This window comes from Peromyscus maniculatus, chromosome 1, assembly GCF_049852395.1.
Source record: "Peromyscus maniculatus bairdii isolate BWxNUB_F1_BW_parent chromosome 1, HU_Pman_BW_mat_3.1, whole genome shotgun sequence".
In the NCBI taxonomy this organism is placed as follows: Eukaryota; Metazoa; Chordata; class Mammalia; order Rodentia; family Cricetidae; genus Peromyscus; species Peromyscus maniculatus.
This window is the reverse complement of record NC_134852.1, coordinates 52,105,726-52,130,828: the sequence shown is the minus strand read 5'-3', so window position 1 is coordinate 52,130,828 and position 25,103 is coordinate 52,105,726. Positions and strand designations below refer to the sequence as shown.

At 55.6% G+C, this 25,103-nt stretch overlaps 2 protein-coding genes across 2 annotated transcripts; both read right to left on the bottom strand.

Annotated features, from left to right (window-relative positions):
- Positions 1-1,038: 1,038 nt before the first annotated feature.
- Aplp1 (amyloid beta precursor like protein 1) lies at positions 1,039-11,768 on the bottom strand. The gene is made up of 17 exons (XM_076546138.1): positions 11,530-11,768; positions 10,519-10,662; positions 9,439-9,571; positions 9,171-9,283; positions 8,849-8,982; positions 8,544-8,740; positions 8,055-8,185; positions 7,255-7,329; positions 6,334-6,492; positions 6,130-6,258; positions 4,821-4,920; positions 2,920-3,021; positions 2,273-2,296; positions 2,032-2,093; positions 1,808-1,870; positions 1,539-1,682; positions 1,039-1,457 (listed from the first exon to the last, which is right to left on the bottom strand). Exons 1-17 carry the CDS (start codon positions 11,674-11,676, stop codon positions 1,359-1,361), a joined length of 1,956 nt encoding a protein of 651 aa, XP_076402253.1. The 5' UTR covers positions 11,677-11,768; the 3' UTR covers positions 1,039-1,358.
- A 1,889-nt stretch (positions 11,769-13,657) lies between these two features.
- Kirrel2 (kirre like nephrin family adhesion molecule 2) lies at positions 13,658-23,076 on the bottom strand. Its single transcript, XM_076545764.1, has 15 exons — positions 22,572-23,076; positions 22,222-22,371; positions 20,987-21,136; positions 20,659-20,819; positions 20,050-20,200; positions 19,801-19,906; positions 19,562-19,710; positions 19,172-19,299; positions 18,948-19,080; positions 18,569-18,669; positions 18,206-18,425; positions 16,725-16,823; positions 16,367-16,467; positions 15,654-15,719; positions 13,658-14,476 (listed from the first exon to the last, which is right to left on the bottom strand). The coding sequence occupies exons 1-15, from the start codon at positions 22,621-22,623 to the stop codon at positions 14,141-14,143; spliced, it is 2,103 nt and encodes a 700-aa protein (XP_076401879.1). The 5' UTR covers positions 22,624-23,076; the 3' UTR covers positions 13,658-14,140.
- Positions 23,077-25,103: the final 2,027 nt, after the last annotated feature.

The window sequence follows — 25,103 nt, the reverse complement described above, 5'->3', positions numbered from 1 at the left end:
GGGCGAAAACTTGCTAAGTAGCAGGTACTGTTAAAATACCTCCATACATCACCCCTGACTCCTCTAAACAGCTGTCTTGGGACAGGGGACAGCATGTAGAGAGGGCTAATTCTAACATATCACAAGCTGGAGTGTGAGCATTCAGCAGGTCCTGCTGGGACACTGGAGTGGATTGCCAGGGGCTGGAAATGTAGCTCCATGGCAGAGTACATGACTAGTATGCACAGGTAGACCTTGGAATATCCACTTAGGAGACAGAGGAAAGTGGATCTCTCTGAGTTCGAGGCCAGCCTGGTCTATATAGTGAGATCCAGGACAGCTAGGGCTACGTAGTGAGACCCTGTCTCAAAAAAAATTTTTTTAAACAAGCATGCATATATTTCCAGTCCTTCATTCCCAGAGCTGGAAGATTGTAATGGGTGCGGTGTTGACTGTAACCAGAAGGCTGGAGAAGGGCCTTGGACATGGCTTATCGGTAAAGGTACTGGCCTCCAAGCCTCCCCAGGACCCACATGTGGAAGGCAGCTCCTGCAGGTTCCCTTCTCACCTCCACTCACACAGCGTGGCACGCATGCCCCGCCACGCCCCCAATTTTTTTTTTTAAATTTATAGTGGGAAAAAGAACCAGAGGAAAGGGAAAGAGGGGGGCTGAGGCAGATGGTCCACCCTGACGACTCTGAGCTTGGAGTAGCGACCCATTCAGCACCACGGAAAGCTCCTCGGCAGGCTAGGGGAAAAACCGAGCCCAGGCCTCTGGGTCCCGCCCCTCCGCGGTCGTCCTTCCCACAGGCCCCACCCAGATTTAAAGCACCCACATCCAGGTTTGTTTGGTTTGGTGGTTGTTTTGGTTTTTTGAGACAGAGCTTCTCTACGTATTCCAGGATGCCCTGGAACTCTCACAGACATCTGTCGCCCCCTGAGGGCTGGGATTAAAGTTGTGTGGCACCACATCCACCCCTCACCCAGTTTAAAGACTCAGGAAGTCTAGGCTGAAAAAGATGAACAGCCATCCTCCAACAGAAACACGGGACGGCCTGGTGGTGGGGAAGACGACTTTATTGGGGTGTTAGTGAAGAAGCATGGGATGGATTCCAGGGAGCAACACACACTGGGACCCAGGTGGTGGTCACCTCAAGGAACAATAAATTAACATAAAATAAATTAAGGTGAGGAGGTCCCCTGTAGGGCGGAGCTGGGAACTTTTAAGTGGGGTGGAATTTGGAACTGGGAAAGGGAAATAAGAATGAATTTGTCAAGTTCTCCCTCCCCCACCGGAGGCTGGGAGTCGGGACTGAGGGCCAGGAAGAGGGCAGTCTGGGCTCAGCTGAAGGCAGCCGGGGTGGGGTCAGGGGGTGGGGTCAGGGTCGTTCCTCCAGGAAGCGGTAGGTGGGGTTCTCATAGCCATGCCGCTGAAGTTCCCGGAGTTGCTGCTCCTCCAGGGTCAGCATGGGGTCCACCTGCAAACGGCCAGGGAAGGGCTCAATGCACCAACCGAGCTCACTGCACTCCTACCCCACCATGATGGCTACACCTCTCACCTCCACCACTCCATGGCTGATAGTCCCGTAGGGTTTCTTCTTCCGCAGAAGCAGCAAGGACAGAACTATGAGCGAACCCCCTCCAGCTCCCATGATCAGCAGACCTGACACAGCCTCTCGGGATACTCCCGTCCCGGCGGGGGCCTGTGGGGAGAGGAGTTGAGACCAAGAGTATCACTGAGGCCCACCAGGAGCCAGGGCAGCTTTGGAGGACACAGCCTGGACGCGGACCTCTGAACCCCCGCCCCCCAGGCTCAGCCTCCTCTTACCAGTTCATCCCGCTGGATATCTGATGCGTGGAAGGGGAAGCCCCTTGGGACAGATGCATTCACCTGGGGAGCAGATGTCACTACCCTGTTTTATGACCCCAAGGCCCAGGAGGGTATTTCTGCACCCAGCAACACTCAGTCCACATCCCCAGCAAGCTTCCAGAACCTTCCCTCCCCCCAGGGTCCAGAGCCTCATTATCTTGGGAGACTGAGGTCCCGCTTACCTTTTGCTCATACTGCTCCAGTGGGGACGGCTTCTCTTTCCCAGAGGAGGAAGATTCTGGATCTGTGGACCCCACCCCACCCAAGTCACATCTCAAGGGTTCGGACACCTCCAGAGGGGTCAGAAAGGGCACCGACCCCACCCCAGGAGGCCTGGGCTTCCTGCTGTATGCAGGCCTTTCCCCTTATGGCTTAGGGTTCAGTGGGATTTAGGGGCTGGGGTCTCTGCTGTGTGACACTGACCTTTTGGAAGGGTCACTGGGGTGTCTGCCGGCAGGAGGAGACAAGATGATGGGAGAAACGGTCAAGAGAGGAAGTCATGAATGGAAGCATAGAGAACCCCCCAGCACCAGGAACCCTACAGAGGCCCCACACCCCCACAGATCCCTCCTTATTCCTCCCCGCCCATTGTGGTGGCACACCCCCCCCCCCTCAGACCTTGGAGAATTAGAAAGAAGGTGGCATGCTGGGTACGGTGGTACACACCTCTGCAACCTCAGCACTTGCAAAGCTAGGCCGTGAGTTTGAGGCCAGCCTAGGCTAAATAGTGAGTTCTAGGTCAGCCTGAGCTACAGAGTGAGAGCCTGTATCAACAATCTGAGAGCTGAGTTGGGCCTCCTGGCACAGGCCTGTCATCTCAGCAACTAGGGACGCTGAAGTGGTAGCATCAAAAGTTCAAGGCCTGCCCGGGCAACTTAGACTGTCCTAGAGGAAAAGAGGGGAAGGGGACAGAGGGCTGGCGCTGAGTGGAAGAGCGCTTGCCTAGTGTGCACAAACCCTGGTTCCTCAACGGCCTCCTCCTTCAGGCCAAGGGCTCCAACGCTGCAAAGAGAAGGAACCCAGGCTTGACTCCCAAGGCAGCCAGCCCTTCTGTACCCAGGTTCACTCACCATCCTTGGCTTCCGGAAGCCCACTCTTGTCCTCACTGCTGCTTCCGGGCACAGAGGCCTCCAGCTCACTGGGACCCAAGTGTTCCGAGTGGAGAAGCTCCTCTGAGGGAACATGCGGAGAGGTGGCTGAGGTGAGTATAACACCACAGTGGTGCAAGCACAGGACGCCCTAGCAGTGGGGGGGGAGAGGAGGGGGCGGGCGGCGGAGGTGGTGTCCTGGCAGTGTGTGTGTGTGTGTGTGTGTGTAGACAGTGGGAGGGGGTGGAGACTGCAGAGGTGGTGTCCTGGCAGTGTGTGGGGGGGGTGGAGACTGCAGAGGTGGTGTCCTGGCAGTGGGGGGGGGGTGGAGACTGCAGAGGTGGTGTCCTGGCAGTGGGGGGGGGGGTGGAGACTGCAGAGGTGGTGTCCTGGCAGGGGGGGGGTTAGGGGGGGGGGAGACTGCAGAGGTGGTGTCCTGGCAGTGGGGGGGGGGGGTGGAGACTGCAGAGGTGGTGTCCTGGCGGGGGGGGGGGGGGGGGGGGTAGGGGGGGGTGGAGACTGCAGAGGTGGTGTCCTGGCAGTGGGGGGGGGGTGGAGACTGCAGAGGTGGTGTCCTGGCAGTGGGTGTGTGTGTGTGTGGAGACAGTAGGGGGGGGGGGGGTGGAGACGGCGGAGGTGGCTCCAGGCAAACAGCCCTAAGTGTGACCTGCAAGGTGGGCAGCTGGGGGAAGGTGGCCCCAGCGGGAAGATGGGGGGAGCTAGGCCTGGGACGTCTGGAGGGAAGTCACAGCACACTGAGGGCAATGCAGGGGATGCTTTCTGGTACTCTCCATCTGGTGTAGGCTCGGCTCCCTCTGTTGAATCTGGATTTGACTTCAGACTTACTCTAACAACAGAATATCGGCTCAACAATCAGGGGTGTAGCTCAGTGGTACACAGGCCTAGTGTATAAAAGGCCCTGGGTTCCATCCCCAGTAGTATCCAGTTAGTTAGTTAGTTAGTTAGTTTCCTTTTACGACAGGGTTTCTCTGTGTAGCCCTGGCTGTCCTGGAACTGGCTCTGTAGATCAGGCTAGCCTCAAACTCAGAGATGTGCCTGCCTCTGCCTCCCAAGTGTTGGGATTAAAGGTGTATGCCACCACACTGGGCACTATCCAATTTTTTGAGGTGGGTAAGGCCAATGCATGCCTTGATCCCAACACTGGAGAAGCAGAGGCAGGAGGACTGTGAATTTGAGGCTAGCCTGGGCTACATGATGAATTCCAGGCTAGCCTCAGTTACAGAGCAAAACCTTGTCTTAAAAAGCCACTGGGTGGTGGTGGCACACTCCTTTAATCCCAGCACTCAGGAGGCAGAAGCAGGTGGATCTCTATGAGTTCAAGGCCAGTCTGGTCTACAGAGTTCCAGGACAGCCAGGACTACACAGAGAAACCCTGTCTCCAAAAAACAAATAAACAAACAAGCCAAAGGCTGGGGATGTGAGTTATGGGAGAGCATTTGCCTAGCAGACACACAGTCCTGGGTTCCATCTGAAGTACTATATTAAAAAAAAAAAATCTCACCAGGTGTGGGATTACAAGCCTATAACCCCAGTACTTGATAAGCAGAGGCAGGAGGATTGCTCAAAGTTCAAGGCTAGCCTGGTCTACACAGTGAGTTTTAGACCAATCAGTGCTACAAAGACCCTGTCTCAAGAAACAATGAAAAAAATCCAACTGTAAAATGACCTTACCACCAAAAGAACCTGAGCTGAGTCCAGACCAGAGGAAAATGACTCCGTTTAAATAAGTGCAAAGAAAAAAGGCTCTTAATTAGAACCGCCGAGTTCTATTGTGATTTAAGTGAAGAACATGGGGTGGAGGGTTGGGAGTCAAAGCTGGCCCTCAGAGAACTGAACTCCGCACAAAGGTGATGGGCACTCACGGATCTGGGGCCGCAGCTCCTGCGCCAGCTGAGGGTTCTGGTCCAGCAGCCCCAGGCTCTGATTCATCCGCTCTTCAATCACCTGGAGGTGCGTCTGTACCTGTGGGAGTGTGGAGGGTGAGGTGGGCGGTGCCCGGCTGGAGAAGAGCAGGCCAAAAGAGGGGTTCCACGGGAGCCAAGGAAATAGAACTGTAGACTAGACAGGAAGTGTGGCACAAGGGTCAGACACCCAGCCACGGGAGGCGGGGTGTGTGTGTGTGTGTGTGTGTGTCCGAGGAAGGAGAGCAGGATCCAGAGAGAAGGAAGAGATGTGTAAGAGCAGAAGCTCCAGGCTTGGAAAAGGGGTAGCCCCAGGAAAGCAGGGCACTGAAGGCAAGATGAGGGAAGGATGCAAAAAGTATGGCGTAGAGCGCTTGGGAGGCAAAGGGTTCGAGGCCACAGCGGGCTCCAGGCCAGACAGACAGGCTACACAGTGAGACTCTCTCCAAACACAAAGAGGAATGTGGTACAGAGGGAGGAAGCAGGGCTGGAGGAACAGATGTGTGGCTGTCGGGGAACAGGAATGGGTACAGAGGGTAATGGCTCAAGGTAAGACATTCAGGAGCACCGAGGAGAGTGTGGACCAGCAGAGAATGTCCAAGAAGCCAGTTAGAACTTCAGGGCACAGAGTGCGGGTTCTGGGGAAACAGTGGGCAAGAGAGGAAGACTGAGCGACAGGCTGCAGGCTCAAGGAAAAGGATTCTGGGAAAGGAAGTAGAGTCCAAGGGACAGGAAGCAGGAGTCCAAGGGACAGGAAGTAGGAATCCCGGGGGGCAAGAAGGGAGTCAAAAACACAGTATAAGTGGTGTGTGTGTGTGTGTGGTGTGTGTGTGTGTGTGTGTGTGTGTGTGTGTGTATGTGTGTGTGTGTTGGGGGCAGTGTTCCAGCATCAAGAAGTTGGGATTCGAGGGATAGGAATGAAGGGACTGGAAAGGGTTTGGGGACACAAAAGGGAAGTTCTAGGCGTAGTGAGGTGTTCTAAACTAAAAGTGAGTCCAGAGGAAAATCTGGGGCCTGTGGAGACCGCTCAGCAGTTAAGAGGACTCAGGTTTAATTCCGACCACCCACACGGTGGCTCACAACTTTCTGTAACTCCAGTTCCAGGAGACTTGGCACCGTCTCTGGCCTCCCCAGAGACAGGCACGAATGTGGAAAACAAACATACATGCAAGCAAAACACTCACACACATGACTTTTTTTAAGAGAGAGAAGAGTCTGGGAGATGAGTCTGGGCTAGCAGGGCCTCTGGGAACCGGAAGCACGTGTGTACCTGAAAGCGCATCTGCTGGGCCTTCTCGGGATCCACAGCGGCCACGTGCTGGTAGTGCCTCAGAGTGTGCCTCTGTTCCTTCTGCTCTGCGCGCAGGTAGCGCCTCAGGGCCGCCAGGACTCGCTCAGCCTGTGGGAGGGACCAGGGCTGTCTGGGCCGATCCCAGCTCTTGTCATCGGCTTGCCCTGAGCCCTCCTTCCATACCTGAGGTGGGTCGCCCTGCAGCGCGGCCAGGAAACCTTCCAGAGCAGCTCGCCGCTGGTCGTTGATCAGCGCGACGACTCTGGTGGCGTGGGTCTCCACCAGGCGCTGCCGCTCACCGGACACTTGCTCCTCCAGGGTCTGCAGAATGGACTGGAAGTGCTAGTGAGGGGTGAAAAGGTAGGGGAGAGAGGGGGCTGGGGTAAATGTGAGTCGAGGGCAAGCAGGGTGCGCCTCAGTGGGTCTCCTTCCTCCCCGCGCCCATCTGGGGCGGGAGGCTCGATGCAAGGATGGGATGCAGGATCAAGCGGAGTTGGGGCGCGGCTGGCCCACGGGAACCGGTTTGAGGGTGTAGGCTGTAAGATTAGGTGGGAACGATCTGAAAACAGAACCGGTCAACTTAAGGTGTAAGGGAAGCTTCGGGCCGCTCCGAAGGAGAAGACAGGCTGGGCCTCCACAAGGAGGATGGCCGAGGCCCGGGACTGGAGGCTGACCTACAGGAGACAGGCTGGGGCTCCACAAGGCGGATGGCCGAGGCCCGGGACTGGAGGCTGACCTACAGGAGACAGGCTGGGCCTCCACAAGGCGGATGGCCGAGGCCGGGACTGGAGGCTGACCTACAGGCGTCTCCTTGGGTAAGATTCCACAAGACAGCGGCAGGGAAGCAGAGCCAAGCAAGAGTTAGGAAGCCGGGTTTCTTAGCCAGGGACCCAGAGAAAAAGGAGGCTCCATTTGAGAGAGGTCCAAAGGCAGCCCTCGGAGGGCTTGCTGGACAGCAGGCACCAAGCCCCAGACTCCATCCCCAGCAGGGGCAAACGGGAGGGGGCTGGGAGGGGCCAAGGTGAGTGGGAAGGGGTTGAAATGGATGGAGTGGCCCCTCTGGTGGACAGAGGCATGAGTAGGACTCAGGGGAGGACATCCTACCTCATTCAGGGCCTGCCTGTCGGCTTTGGGCAAGTTCTTCGACTGGTTGTCGGCCATGGCCCACTCACGCATCACCTGGGAGTGAGCAGAGGGACTTCAGGATCCCTGGAGCTACCCTGGCCCCACAGGGAGTCCCCACCCATCTCCAAGGCTCAAGAAGGTGAAGATCACCTAGTGCCTCTGGACTTTGGATTCCCAAGAAGGACTAGCTAGAGGATTCTTTTTTATTTTGAGACAGGTTCTCATGTAGCCCAGGCTGGTCTCAAACTCATGTGTTTGAGGCTGGCCTTGAATTTCTCATTCTCTTGCCTCAGCCTCTCATGCGTAAGGATTAAGGCACATGCAGTTATGCCCAACCAGCTCCCAGGGAATTTAAAGTGGATTGTGCCATGGACACTAGCATCTCTAGTGTCTGGTGGCATTTCAATGATTTGCTAGGTGGGTAAGTAATCCAGCGTCATCCTAGAGAGTGGCATTGGGTACTCTTTCAAGGCAGTGTCAATAAAGAATTTCCCAAGCCTTTAATCCCTGCACTCAGGAGGCAGAGGCAGGCAGATCTCTATGAGTTCGAGACCAGCCTGGTCTACAGAGTGAGTTTCAGGACAGCCAGGACTACACAAAGAAACCTTGTCTCAAATTAAAAAAAAAAAGAAAGAAAGAAGAAAGAAAGGGGAGAGAGAGAGAGAGAGAGAGAGAGAGAGAGAGAGAGAGAGAGAGGAGAGAAAGAAAAAGAAGAGAAAGAAAGAAAAGAATCTCCCTGTGGAGTCATGTGGTGATGCTGGGTTTCCTGGTATCGTCACCTCATTAATCTGGCGCATCCTACGCTCCTCCAGGTCCATCTTGGCCCTCAGGAAGCCCTCATGCTCGCTGATTTCCCCAGGCATGCCAAAGTAAACATCCACACCATCAGTGGGCCTTGGTGTGGGAGTGACTGCAAGACAGGGGTGAGGCAGGCCAGTCACTTTTCCTCCCTGAGGAGTCCACTTCCCAGGATGCACCAGAGACAGCAGGCATCCAGTCTAGCCACGCTTGTTACCTGGCATCATGGTTCCAGGCCTGACCTGCGTCGGCAAAGTTCTGGGAGCATTGCCAAAATGAGCCCCCTCTTCCCATCACCCCTTTGCGGTCCCCCCCCCTTCATTCTTCACGGACTAATCTACCTCTACCGTATCCAAAGCCACTGCATCTCTTCCATTTCCCCAGTTGTGCCCTCACTCCTGAAGCACCCCCATGCTCCCTCAAACTGCCCTAAACACAAATGGTGAAGAGAGCCCGGGAGACCACCTCACCTTTGCTGACCATGGCAGGAGTGTGGGAGCTGGGAGGTGGGACTCTTTCCTTCTCCTTCTCCTCCTCCTCCTCTTCTTCAGCCTGAGGGGGCTCCACGAAGTAATCATCCACTGGCTGAGGGAAGGATTCCACCTCTTCCTCATCCTCACCTCCCTCTGCTCTGCCCCCCAGGGGCCAGGACCGGGTAGAGGGGTCACTGAAGGACAGAGACTCAGGCAGTAAGATCCCCAGACAGGCTCCCAGGCTCCCATCCCCCGCCTCAAGAGCCATGGGGAGGGGATGGAGAGAGTCCGCTGTCACTCACCCAACTGCCATCCCGGAAGGGTTGGTAGTCGCCGGAGCGGGGCAGCATACATACTCCACACCTCGGAACCGATCAGAGCCGCAGGGCAAAAGCATGCCAGAGCCATGCAGGATGAGGCCCTGGGAGCTGCAGGCCTGCAGGAAGACAAGGCCCAGAGACCAGAAGGGCCTGGTTGGAGGGTGTGGACAGGGAGCCTGGAGGCTGTGTTCCAGGAGAAGGGAATGAGAGATCCCTACGCCCCAATTGGAACTCTTGGGTTCTGGAAGGAAGGGCCCAGATTCCTAGGTCCTAGGCTTAGGAGACAGGCGGACTCAGTCCTCACCTCCTGCGCCTCCTGATGCCTCCTGCTGGAGCTCTCACACTGGTCCATGCGCTCCTGGTGCAAGAACCGACAGCCTTCAGGCACTAGCAGGGCCTCACTCACGAATTCACCAGCTGGGGAGTGGGAGACACCAGAATCATAATACCCCAGCCCTGCCCTCATCCTCAGAGGTGTCTCTGCCTGACACCCGGACTTCTAATGTAGATCTGCCTCATCTCTGGGGGACTCCCACGTCACCTCAGTTCCCGTCCCCCAGCACGTGACTCACGCAGGCAGTGGAAGGGTACGACCTCACGGTGGGGGTGGGCACATCTGCCGCTTCGGGTCCCACCACACCAGCGCTCCATTGGGATGGCCTGTGCAGCCTGTTCCACGCGAGCTATGTGTAGCTCTGGGTACATCTGCGGGAACCAGGAAGTGGAATCAACCTGCTGCTGTCCAGCTCTCGTTTTTGCAGGACTAGGGACCCAACCAGGGCTCCACGCTCGCCAAAGCAAGTGCTCTATCACTGAACTATACACCCAACCCTCTTTTTATTTTGAAACTGGGTCTCGATAAGCGTTCTACACTGGCCTTGAACAGCCCGAGTAAGCCTTCAGTTTGCGATCCTTGGCCTCTCCAGCAGCTGGGGTTACTATGCTCAGCCATTCCCTTGTCAATTTTCTAGTGTTCATAAGGACACCCCCCCCCCCCCGATCTTCCTCTCTTGTCTATAGGACTAACAGGTAGCTAAGCCTCAGGTGCCCTCCTTAAGTTCACCATGCTCAGGAGGTCTCGGTGAACGAGGCCCGTTCACGAAACTCAACTTCTCCAAGCCCATTTCTCAGGGCAACCCTGCCCCTCAGTCAGGTTTCTTTCTTAAAATAGCCCTCTCTCGTGCCCTGCCTTTCTCTGTTTAGCTTCTAAGTAACTCTTCTCTTTGTATTAGCTCCGCCTTTTCATTTCACGCCTCCTTGGAACCCACTCTCATTGGGCTCCTCCGCTTCCCGCATCTTGTTGGTTTAGAGCTCTTTTTATCTAAGCCCAGCCTCTCCTTTGGCCACGCCCACTTACACTCCCACTTTTTCTAAATAGCTCCACAGATTCCTAAGCCTTGCCACTCTCGAGGCGATCTTGATCAGTCGACGTTTTTGCAGTTTTTTCCTCCTCCTAATATCTCAGAATAGGTTCTGCCCTGGCCCCGCCTCGCCTCCTCGCTGGACACAGACCCCGAACTTCCCCAGGCTTCCCAGATCGTCTCACCTCCCTGGACTCGGCCTTTCTCAAGTCTAGCTTCGTCAAGGGCGACCCCGCCCCAGCTTGGACCCACTGACCACTGACCACGCCTCTGGCCGTGGGTCCCGCCCACCTGTCTGCAGTACTCCAGCACTCGCTGCGGGTCCAGGAGACAGCGTCGTGATCGCTGTGGGTCTGGTTCCCAGCGGCCGGTGCGCAGGTCCCGGTGAAGGGTTAGACGCCCACATAGTCCAGCCACCTGAGCTGACCCTGGAGCCTGGGAGTGGAGGCAGATGGGGCAGTGAGGGGCCGGGGAACACTGGCATTCTGGGTCATCTGGTCCCTTGCTCCCTAAAACCCAGATGGACACCTGCCCCTAGCACCAGATCCTTCTAAGCTCTCCTGGGTGGAGGGACCGTTCCCCGGGAAACAGATCCCGTGGGGCGGGAGCGCCCCAGCTCTCCCGTTGCTATGGTGAACCCGGATCCCCACCCCCCGGGTTTCTCGCGGCCTTGTAGCTGAGAAGACAGGCTCCGCCCCCGCCCCAGCTTCTTGGTTCTAGAGCCCGAAGGGGTTAAAACTTGAATCGTGGGGTGGGGGGCAATCCAGGCGTTCTGGCCCCTCCTCCCAGCCCCCCCCCCCCCCGTCTCCAGTTCGGGTTCCTATTGAGGGGGTGCAAAGACGAAAGGGCCTGGCTTCCCTGAGGGCCTGCATGCACATCAGGCCGTAAGGACCAGGGAGCTATATCCGGATTGAGTAGTGGGTGGAGGCCTGGACTCCTGGGTGTTTGGGGGTCAGGGGGCTCATGTGGGTCCAGAGGATACAGGGACCCGGATTCTTAGATCCAAGCGCCTGCTGCCTGGTGGGTCCCACGTTCAGGTGGGCAGGGCTTGTGGCTTTGTCGGCTAGCAGTGAGCTGGATTTCTAGGGCCAGGGGCTCTTGGAAAGGCAGGTCCGACGATGCGGGTGGGAGGGGGCAGGGAAGTCGGACGATGGAGGAGCCCAAGAAAGCCTAGAGTTCGGAGAGCATGGGGCAGGCACCTGGCTAAGAAGGGCAGCGCTTTCGGCGGTGGCCGTGTCGCGTCCCCGTCCAGAGGCCCGGTCCCGCCCCTTCCCCCATCCCCAGGACCCGGCCGGGCCTCACCTCGGCCGCGCTGGGGCTCCCACCGGCCAGGCTCCCGACGGCGGGCTGCGCGCGCAGAAGCAGCAGCGACAGCGGCAGCAACAGCGGCAGCGGCGGCGGGCCCCGGCGGCGGCCCTGGCCGCGAGCGGCGGGGCTGGCGGGCCCCATGTCCGGGCCTCGCGCCCTCACGTCCCCTGCTCTCCCGCCCGGCCCAGCCCGGCCCCAGCGGTGACAGGAGCTCCCAGCGCCACCGCCACCGCCGCCGCCGCCGCCTCCTCCTCCCGCCGCCCCCGGGCTGCGCCGGCGCCGCCAGCCCCGCCCCGCGCCGGCCCCGCCTTCCCGGCCAGGACAATAGCGTGGCGGCTCTGCGCACTGCGAGGCTCGGGAACCCCGGGAGGGAGCCTGCGCCATGCCCCAGCCCCTCGAGATTCCAGGTGTCACACCCCACGTTAAGGCCCAGTCACGAGGCTCAGTCCTGGGCTCAGTCGTTCTGGACTCTGAGCTCTCCCTTGGGACTTCCATCCTTAGCCTTCTCTTCTGGCAAACCCAGACACCCACTATCAGCTTTGTCCTCCTCCAAGGATGCCAGAATCCATTGGAGGGGGGGGGAGCGGACACGGGACCCCTCCATAAATTCCTCTCTTGAGATCCCAGGAATACAGAGCTCCAAAATTTCCCCAGTCAAGAACATAGAAGTGGAGTGTGAACGCATGCCTGTAATCCCAGCACTTGAGAGATGGGGGCAGGAAAAGGGAGTTTGGGGCTAGCCTGCCTCCTGAGACCCAGGCTCAAAAGACAAAACAGTAACTTAGAACTGGCCTCCTCTAGGCCTCTTCTGTCTCGGGATCAGAGAGAGGCCAAGTCTCCCGCCCTTTCATCCTCAGACCTAGGAATTCAGTCTTCCTGCCCTAATTGCCAGGTGTCTGGACCTTCAAATTCTCCATCCAAAAACCCTTTCTTTAAAGATGACTTAGGTCAGGTGCTGAGACCACGGTGTGGAGCCCCACATTCCCACTCATTCTAAGGGCTCACTGTTTTGTCTCTCAAGTAAGTGTAGAATGTTCTCTTTTCCCTGACCATCGGAGGCAACCCAGCTCTGTGTGGACGTCTAGGTGTGTGTCTTGTGGGAACCTGCCCACATTCGTCTGTCTTTTTGTTTTCAACTGTGTGTGCATCAGTGTGGGTGTGGGTGAGGCAGGGTGTGTTATTAAAAAAGTCTAAAGTAGGGTGGTGATGTACACCTGTAATCCCAGTGAGTGAGGGGGGGGGGCTGAGGATGGAAGATCAAGAGTTCCAGGTTAAACTCTGCTGAGAGAAGAATCAGTGGTTAAAACACTAGCTGCTCTTCTGGAAGACCCGGGTTCAGTTCCCAGTACCCACACCGTCTGTAACTCCAGTTTCGGGGGATCTATCACCCTCTTCTGGCCTGGGGGACCAGAAGATAAATTGTGCACAGAAATACATGCCGGCAAAACACCCACACAAGTAAAACAAAAGTAAGAAGTCTTTAAAAAACAAGAAGAAATGAAAGTGCCTACCGTAGTAAGCAGCTAGCAAGGCCTGAGAAAGGACTTAGGACTCTACTCTAATGACTCCCCGTGGCTAGGGTGGAGGGAGGGCTATAGGACAATTGTCATGGGCCTCTTCATTCATGGAAAACCCTAGGAGACTCCTCCAAGCACACTTGCCTCTTTGCCTTTTTTTCTAATTAAACATAAATATTCTTAGCCCAAGAATCCCCTTTTATCCCTTTTTTAAAATTTATTTGTGTTTCAAGATTTATTTATTAAGTATACAGTCCTCTGCCTGCATGTACACCTGGAGGCCAGAAGAGGGCACCAGATCCCACTAGAGTTTGTAGTGAGCCACCATGTGGTTGCTGGGAATGGAACTCAGGACCTCTGGAAGAGCAGCCTGTGCTCTTAACCTCTAAGCTGTCTCTACACACACACACACACACACACACACACACACACACACATACACACAGACATACACACGCACACATACACACACACATACACACACACACACACACACACACACACACACACGCACACACATGCACGCACAGACACAAACACCCCATCCCCACTCCTTGGATTCAATCCTTTCTGTGTCTTTAAGGAAGGAATCAAGAGAGTGGTCATTCTGAGTTCTCATAGAATGAGCAGCCATATTGGCTATACTTTTATTGGCCAAAGTTCCCCTCCCTGGGAAAGCCAGGACTGGGTGTGGGGAATTATTTCTTTCATCTTGACTTGTCTTGTGCTATCATCATTCTTGCTGCAGATGGTCATTTTCGAATGTCTTCTCTACTGGCTAGAAACGCCTTCCATCCATTCCCTAACTCCCATCCCCTCCCGTCTTTTGTCCCTCTGCAAAGAGTTTAGTCGCCATCTTGAATGTCTCACTCACGGGAGAATAAATGGGTAAAGTGGTCATATTGCTCCCGCTTGGAGCATCCGTTTTGGCTGAGCTGACTCTGCATCAATGATGCTGACATTGTTCCCCTCCTTTGGTACTCCGTTTTGGAGGAATAGGTCATCAACTTGTCCTGATTCCTCAGAAAGCTGGACAGGACATAACGGCAGGTCGAAGATCTCAAGACTCTCCAATTAGAGAGATGTCTTCACACGTGAGTCTGGAGACGCTGGTGACTGGGTGGAGACAAGGTAGCGTAGGGGAAGGGGGGTGTCCCAGAGCTCAAATCTGGGGGTCCAAAGGATGTGGGTTTCATGTAGCTGGTGAAAGCGCGGGGATGGGGTGTGGTGAGGTAACCGGCCCGTGCTCTGTACAGTCTGCAGGGGGGTGTTAAGTCCAGGTGTGGCTTGAAGTCATAGTAAGTAGGAGTCCCTGGCAGTCCAATCGGAGAGGAGGGTGGCAAGAAGAGGCCTCCTCCAGGGGCTTCCCCAAGGCTAAGGCTCACACTGACTCCTCGAACCTTGTAGTAACCGTTGGTTGGATCCTGGGGAACAAGTGAAACTTGGTAAAGAATGTGAGAGTATAGGAAGGTAAGAATCATGGGTGGACAGACACACGGAGCTACAGACAGACCTAGAGAGAGGCATGAAGACAGAAAGCAGAAAGAGCAGGAGCAGAGACTCTGAGACAGCGCGAGCTAGGCACATAGACCGGCAGAGACAGGAGAAGTGTTGACTTCCTAGAACAAGCAAGGTCGGGCTGAAGTTGGGGCAGGAGGGAGGGAGGGAGGGAGGGAGGGAGGGAGGGAGGGAGGGAGGGAGGGAGGGAGGGAGGGTTGATTTCAGTTCAAGAGAAAGGCATGGTCAAGTATAGACAAGAGGCTTTAACTGGGGTTAGGGATGTAGTTCAGCCGGTAGAATGCTTGTCTAGCATGCTCAAGACCCTCGGTTCGATTCCCAGCTCAGTGTGGTGACACATGCCTTTAATCCCAACACCCAGGAAGATAATCAGGAGGTCAAGATCATTCTTGGCTACAAGCACAGTTTGAGGCTAGCCTGAAATACACGAGACTCTATCTCAAAGAAAGTCGGGGAGGGGCTTTAGAATGGGGGCCAGGGTTGGAACCAATGCCTCTATCCTGAGATAGGACTTCAAAGCAGGACCTAGTGGGAGGAAGGCAGGCTCCTGGCTGGCAGAGGGCAGCCAGAGGGACACCTAGAGGCATGAAACATGGCTGACGGGGAAAGAAGGCCCGGAGACCAAGGAGAAGTGATAAATAACACAAGCCGAGGCTGTGGAGCCTGCGCACCGGTGAGCTGGCTCAGGAGAGTCCAAGGTAGCTCTTTTTTTTTTTTTTAAGACAGGGTTTCTCTGTGTAGCCCAGGCTGTCCTGAAACTTGCTCTATAGACCAGGTTGGCCTCAAACTCACAGAGGTCCTCCTGCCTCTGCCTCCGAGTGCTGGGATTAAAGGCGTGCGCCACCAGCTGGCAAAGGTAGGTCTGAAGGCGAGAGAATCGAAAGAGGAGGACAGCGGCGGCAGAGTAGCAGCCAAGTGTGGTGCTGAGGTGGGAGTCTGGTTTGTAATCCCAGCACTCCAGGGGCTGCAGGAGGAAGACCGCCCGAGTCCAGAGCCACCCTGTCTCCACAGAGCTTTTAAAAACCTGTGAGTGGGAGGAGGTGGAGACTCAGTGACTGATGGTGCCCCCCCCCCAGTACTCACCGTTGTCTCCAGAGCCTCCTTTTCATCAAGAATCAAGTCACTGTGCTCAGTGTGCACAATGGGACCCTGAGGTAGGAAAAATAACGCAGGCACTGGTCAGAAGATCATCCTATTCCCCTGCCAGATGCCAAAGGCCTTCCTCTGGGGGCAAGGCTGAAGGAGAGACATGGAGACTAAAGATAATAAAGAAGGCTGTGAGGGCATACGGAGCAGAAAGGATACCTGGAGAATAAAACATATTTGCAATTGTGGGGATACTGTGGATCTAGGGTCATCGTATTTAAGACAGGAACCAAGCTGGGTACAATGGTGCACGCCTTTAATCTCAGCACTCAGGAGGCAGAGGCTGGAGGATCTCTGATTTGGAGTTTATGGAGTGCTGGGAACCGAACCGAGGCCTTGAGCATTCTACCGGCTGAACTACATCCCTAACCCCAGTTAAAACCTGTTGTCTATACTTGACCATGCTTTTCTCTTGACCTGAAACCCACCCTCCCTCATGTCTCCCTCACTCCCCAACTCAGCCAGACCTCGCTTGTTCTAGGAAGCCAGCCTGGTCTACAGAGCAAGTTCCAGGACAGCCTGGGCTACACAGAGAAACCCTGTCTCCAACAACAGAAAAAGGGCTAGGGCTGTACTTGGGCTTGAGAACGGGTTAGACCAGGTTGTTATTTAGGTCTGGACGCAGAGTCCATGGACACCCAGTGTCTTACCCGGTCTTCTCTGCTGCCTGTCTCCTCCTCGGGGCCACGTGAACTGGAGCCGTCACTGCTTCCTGGGATCCGGACCAAGTTCTTTTTCTTGGAGAAAGAGCCTGAGGCCCAGGACGGTGAGAGGCAAGTGAGGTCATATTTTGTGAAGACCGATACTTGGGAACAGAGCTGACTGGGCAAAATGGGCTAGGAAGGCTGGAAACCAAAGAGAACCCCCGTCTGGGAGAGATGGAAGGAGATTGGGGGGGGACCCTGAAGAAACTGCAGGCAGGGAACTTGAACCTGGGATAAGTTGAGCCCTGCGCAAGCTTAGGGAGCCAGGAATGGAGCCAGGTCCCAAGGCCAGGCTGATACTTGCCATGGCGCCAGCAGCAGAGGACCACTCCAGTGATGACCATAAAGAGCGTGGTGGCTGCAGAGACTGCTCCAGCCACAATCCGCAGAGTGGGCAGCAAATCTGTAAGGAGCAGGTGGGATGTCCTCAGAGGGCTGATCTGAAGGCGGCTAACAGGGAAATGGGCTCGGGGCTTGGGTGTGGGACCCCTGGGTTCAAAAGGCTGCCAAGTTTGGGATCCCCAGATTTGCAATGCACTAGGTTTGGTGTCGAGGACTGGTGAATTTGGGGAGTCACAGTTGAGATCCCCCTGGCCAGTCACACCTGTAATCACAGCACTTGGCAGGAGGGCTGCCAGTAGTTCCAGGCCAGCTAGGGTGAGCTAGACCCCAGCTCAATAAACAAAACACCAATAATAAACAAACAGGGCTGGCAAGACGGCCCAATGGGTAAAGGTGCTTACTACCGAGGCTAAGGCCCGAGTTCAATCCCGTGGACCCACAAGATGGAAGGAGAGAACTGACTCCTCCAGAGTTGTCTTCCGACTTCTACATATGCCCTGTGTCAGGAGCACGCCCCTCCATAAACAGACAAACAAACAAATAACTAAATAACTAAATGTAAGCAAGCACCCTAACTTCAGGGTTGCTTAGAACTTGAGAGCTGGGGCTGGAGAGATGGCTCAGAGGTTAAGAGCACTTGCTGCTCTTCCAGAGGACCTGAGTTCAATTCCCAGCAACCACACGGTGGCTCACAACCATCTGTAATGAGATCTGGTGCCCTCTTCTGGCCTTCAGGGATACATGCAGACAGGACACCATATATGTAACAAATAAATCTAAAAAAATAAAAATAAATAAATAAAAACGAAAAAAAACTCGAGAGTCTTCTATTTTCCAAAATTCCCAGATTTGTGGGTTCCTAGTATGGAATGGCCTTTCCACTTAGGGCTTTGTATTTGAGAGAATTTCTTGATCTTGGGTCTTGTGATTCAAGAAATTCATACTTTTTTTTTTTTTTTTTTTTTGGTTTTCCGAGACAGGGTTTCTCTTGTGTAGCTTTGCGCCTTTCCTGGATCTCACTTGGTAGCCCAGGCTGGCCTCGAACTCATAGAGATCCGCCTGCCTCTGCCTCCCGAGTGCTGGGATTAAAGGCGTGCGCCACCACCGCCCGGCTATACTTTTTTTTTTATTACACTTCAAATGTTACTGTTTGTACATATATGTGGGGAGGGGCATACTACAGTGTAGGAATGGAGGTCAGAGAACAACTTTTGGGTATTGGTTCTCTCCTCCACGTGGGTTCTGAGGGCTGAACTGGGGTCATCGGGCTTGGTGGCGAGTGCCTTTACCTGCTGAGTCATCTCACGGACAGTTTAGAGACTCACTAGGTTTGGGGAGTCTTTGCATTTGGGAACGTTATGGTTTGCTGGCTTCAGTCTTGGGAATCGCTGTGTTGTGGGATTCGGAATCCCCAGGTTTCAGGTCTTTGGGTCAGTAACTCACCTCTACGGCTCAGGTGGACCTGTGTTCGCCCCTCACCCAGGCGGTTCCTGGCGGTGCAGTTGAAGACCCTGGTAAAGTCGGACTCCTGGGTCCCGGAAATGTGTAGCACAGAAATAAGACCTGGGCCCTGTCCTCCTTCCACTTCCGGGGCTGAGAAGGCCTCCACCAGGAACCTGCCTAGTGAACCTGACTCCAGGAAGCCCTCGTCCCAAGACCAAACCTAGGAGCCAAAAGAAAAGGGAATTAATTAGAAGCCCGGAGAAGCATAGAGGAGCTGGTGGGGTGTGGGAGATGTCAGTGTCAGGTGTGGGAGGGTGGATATTAGGGCTGGTGTGCCAGAGGGGTGAGGGTTCTTTTCCTTACCACGGAGTCCGGGGCGGGAGAAGCCAACACCACACACTGGAGGCGAGCAGGGCCCCTCAGGAAGGCTGGCGCAGGGTGAGGGGCCGTCACTACGGGGGGAGCTGGAATGGAAACTCTGCACCATGAAGCAGAGGTCTCGACCTCCCCAAACCCAGTTCTGAATGGGGCGAGGTCAGACCTGGTCACTGTGGTTTCACCCTTGAAAAGCCAGGCCACGCCACTCTACAGACTAGGATAGACCTGTGTGTCCCCCCCCCCGACCCCCCCCCCCCACTTCAACAGTTCCAGCTCCAAACCTCAGTCCCACAGCCTATAACTTCCTTCCTGGACCACGCCCTCTCGGCCCACCCCCTACTCCGAGACCCTTGGGGTCTCTCACCATTCACTGTCAACCTCGCCTGCGCGGTGCCGCCTCCCAGACCGGAGCGCCGCGGCTCAGCCCTGCACACATAGTCGCCCGCATCCTCCAGCGCCACGGATGGGAGATGCAGCGTGGGCCCCGAGCTCAGCACCTGGCACAGGGAAGGGGCATCAGAGACAAGACTCCGGGAGGAATCCCAGCCCGCTTCCAACTACCGTCCCAGGTCCCAAATCGGACTTCACCTGAGAGCTGCCGAGGCGGGTCCAAGTAATCCGTGGAAGTGGGTTCCCTCGCCAGGCACAGCTGAAGGAGGCGTCTTTCCCTACGTCCACGGACACGGACTTTGGTTTTGCCTGCAGAATAGGTCCATCTGGAGGAGAGAGAGGAGTGGGGTGGAACGAGGCCCTGACACAGGATCAGCTAGCTACTCCAAAACAGTAGCAGGTTAGCAGGTACAAGTGTAGGTCTCCGGGCAACACCCGCCACCTAAGTCCGCCACCACAAACCCCGCCCCTGCCTCGCTTGGAGGTTGATCTGGCCCAGCCAAAGCTCGCCCTGCTACCTGCTCTACCCCCGCCACCCAGCGCAGCCACGCCCACCTCGGCCACACCCACGGCCCCGCCCCTGCTCACACAGCACTTCCAGCGCGGTGCTGCGGTTGGCGCTTCCCACCGCATTGCTGACCTCGCAGGACACCGGCTCTGTCAGGAACGTGGCGTCTGCTACGACCTCCAACCTTGGCCCACGTGCCCCGAGCACCGGGGATCCCCCCTTTGCCCACCTGCGGAGACAGTGGCGATATTAATATAGCCCATCCTATCCCTCCTCAAGATCCCATACCCTGCTAGAGACAAATGGCGTTTGTCGTCACCTGTAACCGGTGACAGGAGGCTGGGCAGTGGCTTGACACCGGAAAGTCACCTTCTCTCCCTCCTGCACGGTCTGGGGCTCAGCAGACAGAGTCACCACTGGGGGATCTGTGAGAGTAAAGCAGGGAGGAGCTGGGCTTTCGGTACTGATCTCCCAGGTATCTCAGGGTGTCCTCCTCCTGCCCTCTCCAGCTGGGTCAGACCCAGGAGTTCAGGCCCACCCGGGTCTTTCCAGGACCACCTGCACTCACACTGAAGGATCAGGGTAACGGCTGTGTCCTTCCCTGTGGGCAGGGCCTGGCTCCGGGCTCTACAGATCAAGGTGGCTCCATCATCGTGACTGGAAGGCGTCAGGAATAAGGTGTTTTCCACTGTCCCAGTGGTCTTGTCCTTCAGTGTGGTCTGGAGGTGATCGATAGACAATAATTATTTCTTTTCCTTTTTGGACAGGGTCTCACTATGGAGCCAAGGCTGGCCTTGAACTCATGACCCTCCTGCTGCAGTCTCCTGAGTGCTGGGCTTACAGGTGTGTATTACCACACCACATATGGTTTCATCTATAGCTTACACGGGTAGTGCTTACAATGCATTGGATACTTTTAGACACTCACATGCTTTATTTAATTCTCTATATTATCCTAGGAGGTAATGCTACTATTTTCCCCATTGTATAGACGAGGAAACTGAGAGACAGGGAAGTTAAACACCACAGAGCAAGCGTTAGCACATGACTGAGCCGGGAAGTCTGGCTCTTGACCTGAATCGTATTTCAACCCTGAATGGCTGCCATCCCCCCTTTAGTGATCAAAGTGGACCTTGAGTCTCACTGAATGAACAAAGAATGGCAAAGAAATATAAACCTGGTGGAAGGTGGTCCCATCCAGCCGGATCCCATCCCGGAACCACAGTAGTTCAGGGGCAGGTTGGGCATCCCCTCGACTCCGACAGGTCAGATTCCCAGGAACTCCAACAACCAGAGACACTGCGGGGCCACCGAGAACCTGAGGGGGTTCTGGAGGGACTGCGTGACAGATCTGGGGTCAGAACTGCATCCTGGAAGCAGAGCCTCTGATCCTCTCAGCTCCACCCACCACTCTCCTAGGGTTCCAAGACCTCCCAGGTAGTCCTCCACTCCCCACCCACCCCCACCCCACCAGGCTCCCAAAGCACAACGGGCTGGGTCCTCACCCATCACATGCAGCTGGGCAGGCCGTGATCGGAGGCCCGCTTGTGAAGCCTGGCACTCATACGTTGCTTCATCTTCCAGTTCCACAGGCTTAATATGGAGGTCGTGCTGGCCACTGGCTGCATTCCCAGATATCCAGTACCGGGACCACCCTGAAGACAGAAGAAACCATACATAATTCTGAACTCCTCAAGTCTCCATCTCCAGAATCCCACCCCAGGGAGCAGAGTCAGAACCACACATTCCACGCTAAAACACCATTAACACATCCGGGCTGGGGGCAGGTGTGGTGGTGCACACCTTTAAATCCCAGCACTCGGAAGCATGAGGCAGACACATCTCTATGAATTCGAGGCCATCCTGATCTGCATAGGGAATTTAGGCTGGCCAGGACTACATACTGAGACACTGTCTCAACAACAACAACAACAACAACAAATAAACAACAACAAAACAACAAAACAAGCCGGGCGGTGGTGGCGCATGCCTTTAATCCCAGTACTCGGGAGGCAGAGGCAGGCGGATCTTTGTGAGTTCGAGGCCAGCCTGGTCTACAGAGTGAGATCCAGGAAAGGAGCAAAAAACTACACAGAGAAACCCTGTCTTGAAAACCAAAAAACAAACAAACAAAACAAAAACAAAAAAAGCTAGAGGGAAAAGCTGGGTCCAGAGAGATTCTAAGCCTCCTGCCAATTTATAGTCGCCACAAATTTGGGAGTGAAAAAATCAGAAAGGAATAAAAAAAAGCAATTCCCATCAAAGTTAGCTTAAGCCAGGTGTGGATGGTGCATGCTTCTGATTCCAGCACTCAAAAGGCTGAGGCAGGAGGATCTCGAGTTTGAAGCCAGCCTGGGCTACAGAGGGAGACCCCAACTCAAAGAAGGAAACAAAACAAATAACCAAGAAAAAATTAGATAAAACACTACCTTTCGCCCACCACAGAGGAAAGTTAATGGGGGCGGGGCTTCTGAAAAGCTCACAATAGCGTGTGCATTAATTACAAGACTGTAATTATTGGTAAACTATCTACGCATTTATATGATGTTTTAGAATAAAAATGATAGTCCCTAAACACAAGAAATCACATCCCCCGCAAAAAACAATCATTTTAAAACTCGGGGTTCCCAAATATTCACTGGGAGGCCACCAATCTCCAAAGTTGAAACTGTCAAATGCAGCCCATGCCCAGCCCCCCTGCCATGCTGCCAGCCCTTCCCAGAGTAGAGACCAGACTCACCTGGAAGGTCTCTTTCGCCCCCTAGAGCCAGCCCATCCTTAGTCCACTGCACGAGCCCCCGGTAAGCGCCCAGAGCACAGGGTAGCCGGGCTTCCTCCCCCAGCAACACCACCAAGTCCTCTGGCTGTTGCAGGAAATGGGGCGATGGGCCTAGGAGAAGAGGGGACAGTACAGCTGTGCTTGGGTCAAGAATCCCCTTATGCAAGACCCAGGGGGTCCAGTCTCCAAAGCCCTCCTTCCTCAGATTAGAAGCCCTGGCTTCTAATCTCTCACACCCAGGAGTAGGCGCCCTTAGCTACTTTTCCCAATAAAGGCGGACAGATAACCCTCCCTGCTCCCTCCGGGGGTACCTGCAAGTCCTCTGAAGCAACAGAGGAGGGCGAGGAGGGCGGGACCCAGCATTCCGAGTGTGTGTACCCCAAGATCCCGCAGACTTAGGGCTGCACTGGTCCCCTCCAACTTCTTCCTCGACAGCACGCCTCTCACCACGCTGGACTGGAACCCCTCTCTGCACCCCACTCTCCCCACCCCAGGCTGGAAGAGTATATGTCTGGCTTGGAGTCCCCGAAATCTGGCTCATCCGCCGTCTTCGATGCTCAACACCGCCGGTTGCACGCCCTGGGTCTGCGAGACCCGCGGGAGGGCGGGATCCTACTCGTCCCGCCCCCTGGATGCCCGCCCTCTTCCCATTGAGAAACTCCGGCCGCTTGCGTGCCGAGACTATGGGCGCTCCGGCTCGCGGTTCGCGCAGCAGGAGGGCGCCCCTGTGTTATCAGGGGGTCTGAGAGCTGGACCACCTGGATCCAAGGAGGGGGCCCTGTTCGAGTTGGACACCTGCGCCCTACTGAGGCTGAAGGGGAGGCGGGCACGAGGAGGAGGAGGAGAGAAGAGAGTGGAAGAAACTTGCTCAGCCCGGACTCAGGAGGGACTGAGCTGAGTGGAAACCGAGCTATAAATGGGAACCCCTGGGACTTCGCCAGTTTCCGTGCCCTGGGGAGGCGGGGCCCAGGCTCCCGTGGGCCTGCGGGTCGAGGAGAGGGCACTCAGGTGTTGAAGGACTACTTGGGAACCATGAGAAAAGAGGGATTCAGCTCCCCACTTCCCCAAATACCCACCCCACCCCCGCGCTGCCTTGTTAGCGCTACAAGCCTAACACACCCTAAGATGTAGGAATCCAGCCCCGCCCCCCGAGTTCCTCTTTTCCCAGAACTCAGCAGTACCCAGCCATCCCCTCTCTCGCCTAGCGGTCCCGGGCCGCTCAGAGTGGTTGCTGGGCGACGGCTGGGAGGCGGCGGTACTCTGGCTCTGGCAGGCAGGGAGGCTGGGAACCGCGCAGCTTGTCCTGACAGCTCGGGGCAGCCCAGCTGGGGCGTTCCCACGCTGCGCAGCTGGCGGAGCAGGTGGGAGGGACCCTGAGCTTACTAAAGGGGCGCGCTGGGGGCGGGGGGGAGGCTGAGGTCCCAGGTCTGACATTCCTGGACCTATCAGAATTAAATGACATTGAGGGCTCAGACTGGTGTGTCTAAATGTCAGAGGGTTGGCCTTCAGGGAGAGGGTGGTTCAGATCTCTGCTGGCTGAGAAGCTGGTGGACCTTGCAGTCTGCAGTATGGCGCAGTTGGGCCAGGTTCGGGATATCTGGTCTTAAGTCTTAGAGCTACTGGATTTAACAACCAATCTCATTCTCACTCACCCCCACTGCCCCGGGAGGATTGGAAAACCAACAGATGGAACAGCTGTGCTGAGTCCTATAGGAGTGTCGGGGAGGGGGCTGGGGGGCTGGAAAAGAAGGTCCTGGGGTTCTAGCTCTGGGGGAATCTGCACTCCCGGCTTCTGTGTTTTGAAATAGGACAGGCTTGAGCCTGGGACTCCTGAGTCTTGGGGAGGAAGTCAGGTGATGAGGCTGTTTTTCCAGACACCTGATATAGCTTCCCTTTCCTGGCACTCTGGGGCCACCGGCATGGAAAAATGGAGAGCCTGGAGTCCCCAGAGCGTTCGGAGAAGGAAAACAGCCAAGGTTGAGTGTAGAAGGTGTGCACTAATTAAAGGTTCCAGCAACTGACAGCTCTACACCTTGGCCTCCAAGGGTACCATCTGGTAAAGGCCCCGTGGCAGACCCTTCCTCAGTTAGTGATGAATCAATAATGGGGATGGGTGGGAGAGAAAGACCAGAGGGCTCAGCCTTGGTGGATAGCTGGGGGGGGGGGGGGCAGACCAGATGCCTGGACCGCCTCCTGGAGGAGGAGCCGCGGTGGGGTAGGAGGTTTGTAGGGAAGACAGAGGGGATGTGGGGGGTTGGAACAGTTGCAATTCCTTCAGGAGATAAGCAGGCAGAAGGGGCTTATCCCTGGCGGAAGCAGCTGTGCACCCGGGTTGGGAAGGCAGGCCAGCCAACATATGGTTCTAAAATTCAAGGATCAGAATCAGGCCTAGAGCCAGGGAACTGCATAAGAAAGGCACGGAGATAGGCTGACTGCACGCTGTAGATACTGAGTCCCTGTTACTGAGTGACAGTGGGGGAGGGCAGTAAGAGTGACAGGAATGAGAAGGGGAGGGAGAAGAGGGGGGGAGGAGGAGAAGGAATCAAAGAGATGGAGAAGAATAAGAAGATAAATCACCTTGGCTGGAGAGACACACAGAGAAAGGAGGAATGGCGTTAGAACAAGACCCTCACACAGCCTTGGGACTCAGATGTCCCAGCTCCCAGAGACCCCACTCTGTGTTTAACTGTGTCACCAGATTTGCCCACACCGCGGTCTGTGGACACAGTCCTACCAGCTGTCCCAGTACCAGACATTCCAAAAATGTTCACAGATGGAAATCCACCCTCACCGTCCCTGGAACACCCACACTCTCACACCCACACACACACAGTTGGCTTCCC

Bases quoted from the DNA above. Each gene is read 5' to 3' on its own strand.
- Kirrel2 (XM_076545764.1), bottom strand. From the start codon at position 22,623: ATGCTGGGTCCCGCCCTCCTCGCCCTCCTCTGTTGCTTCAGAGGACTT. The intron at 22,372-22,571 runs GTACCCCCGGAG...CTCTTCTCCTAG, and splicing joins TTGCTTCAGAGGACTTGCAG to GCCCATCGCCCCATTTCCTG. The intron at 21,137-22,221 runs GTGAGTCTGGTC...TTCTGTCTTCAG, and splicing joins GGGCGAAAGAGACCTTCCAG to GGTGGTCCCGGTACTGGATA.
- Aplp1 (XM_076546138.1), bottom strand. From the start codon at position 11,676: ATGGGGCCCGCCAGCCCCGCCGCTCGCGGCCAGGGCCGCCGCCGGGGC. The intron at 10,663-11,529 runs GTGAGGCCCGGC...CTCCACTCCCAG, and splicing joins GGAGCCCCAGCGCGGCCGAG to GCTCCAGGGTCAGCTCAGGT. The intron at 2,094-2,272 runs GTCAGTGTCACA...TGGGGTCCACAG, and splicing joins CCCAGTGACCCTTCCAAAAG to ATCCAGAATCTTCCTCCTCT.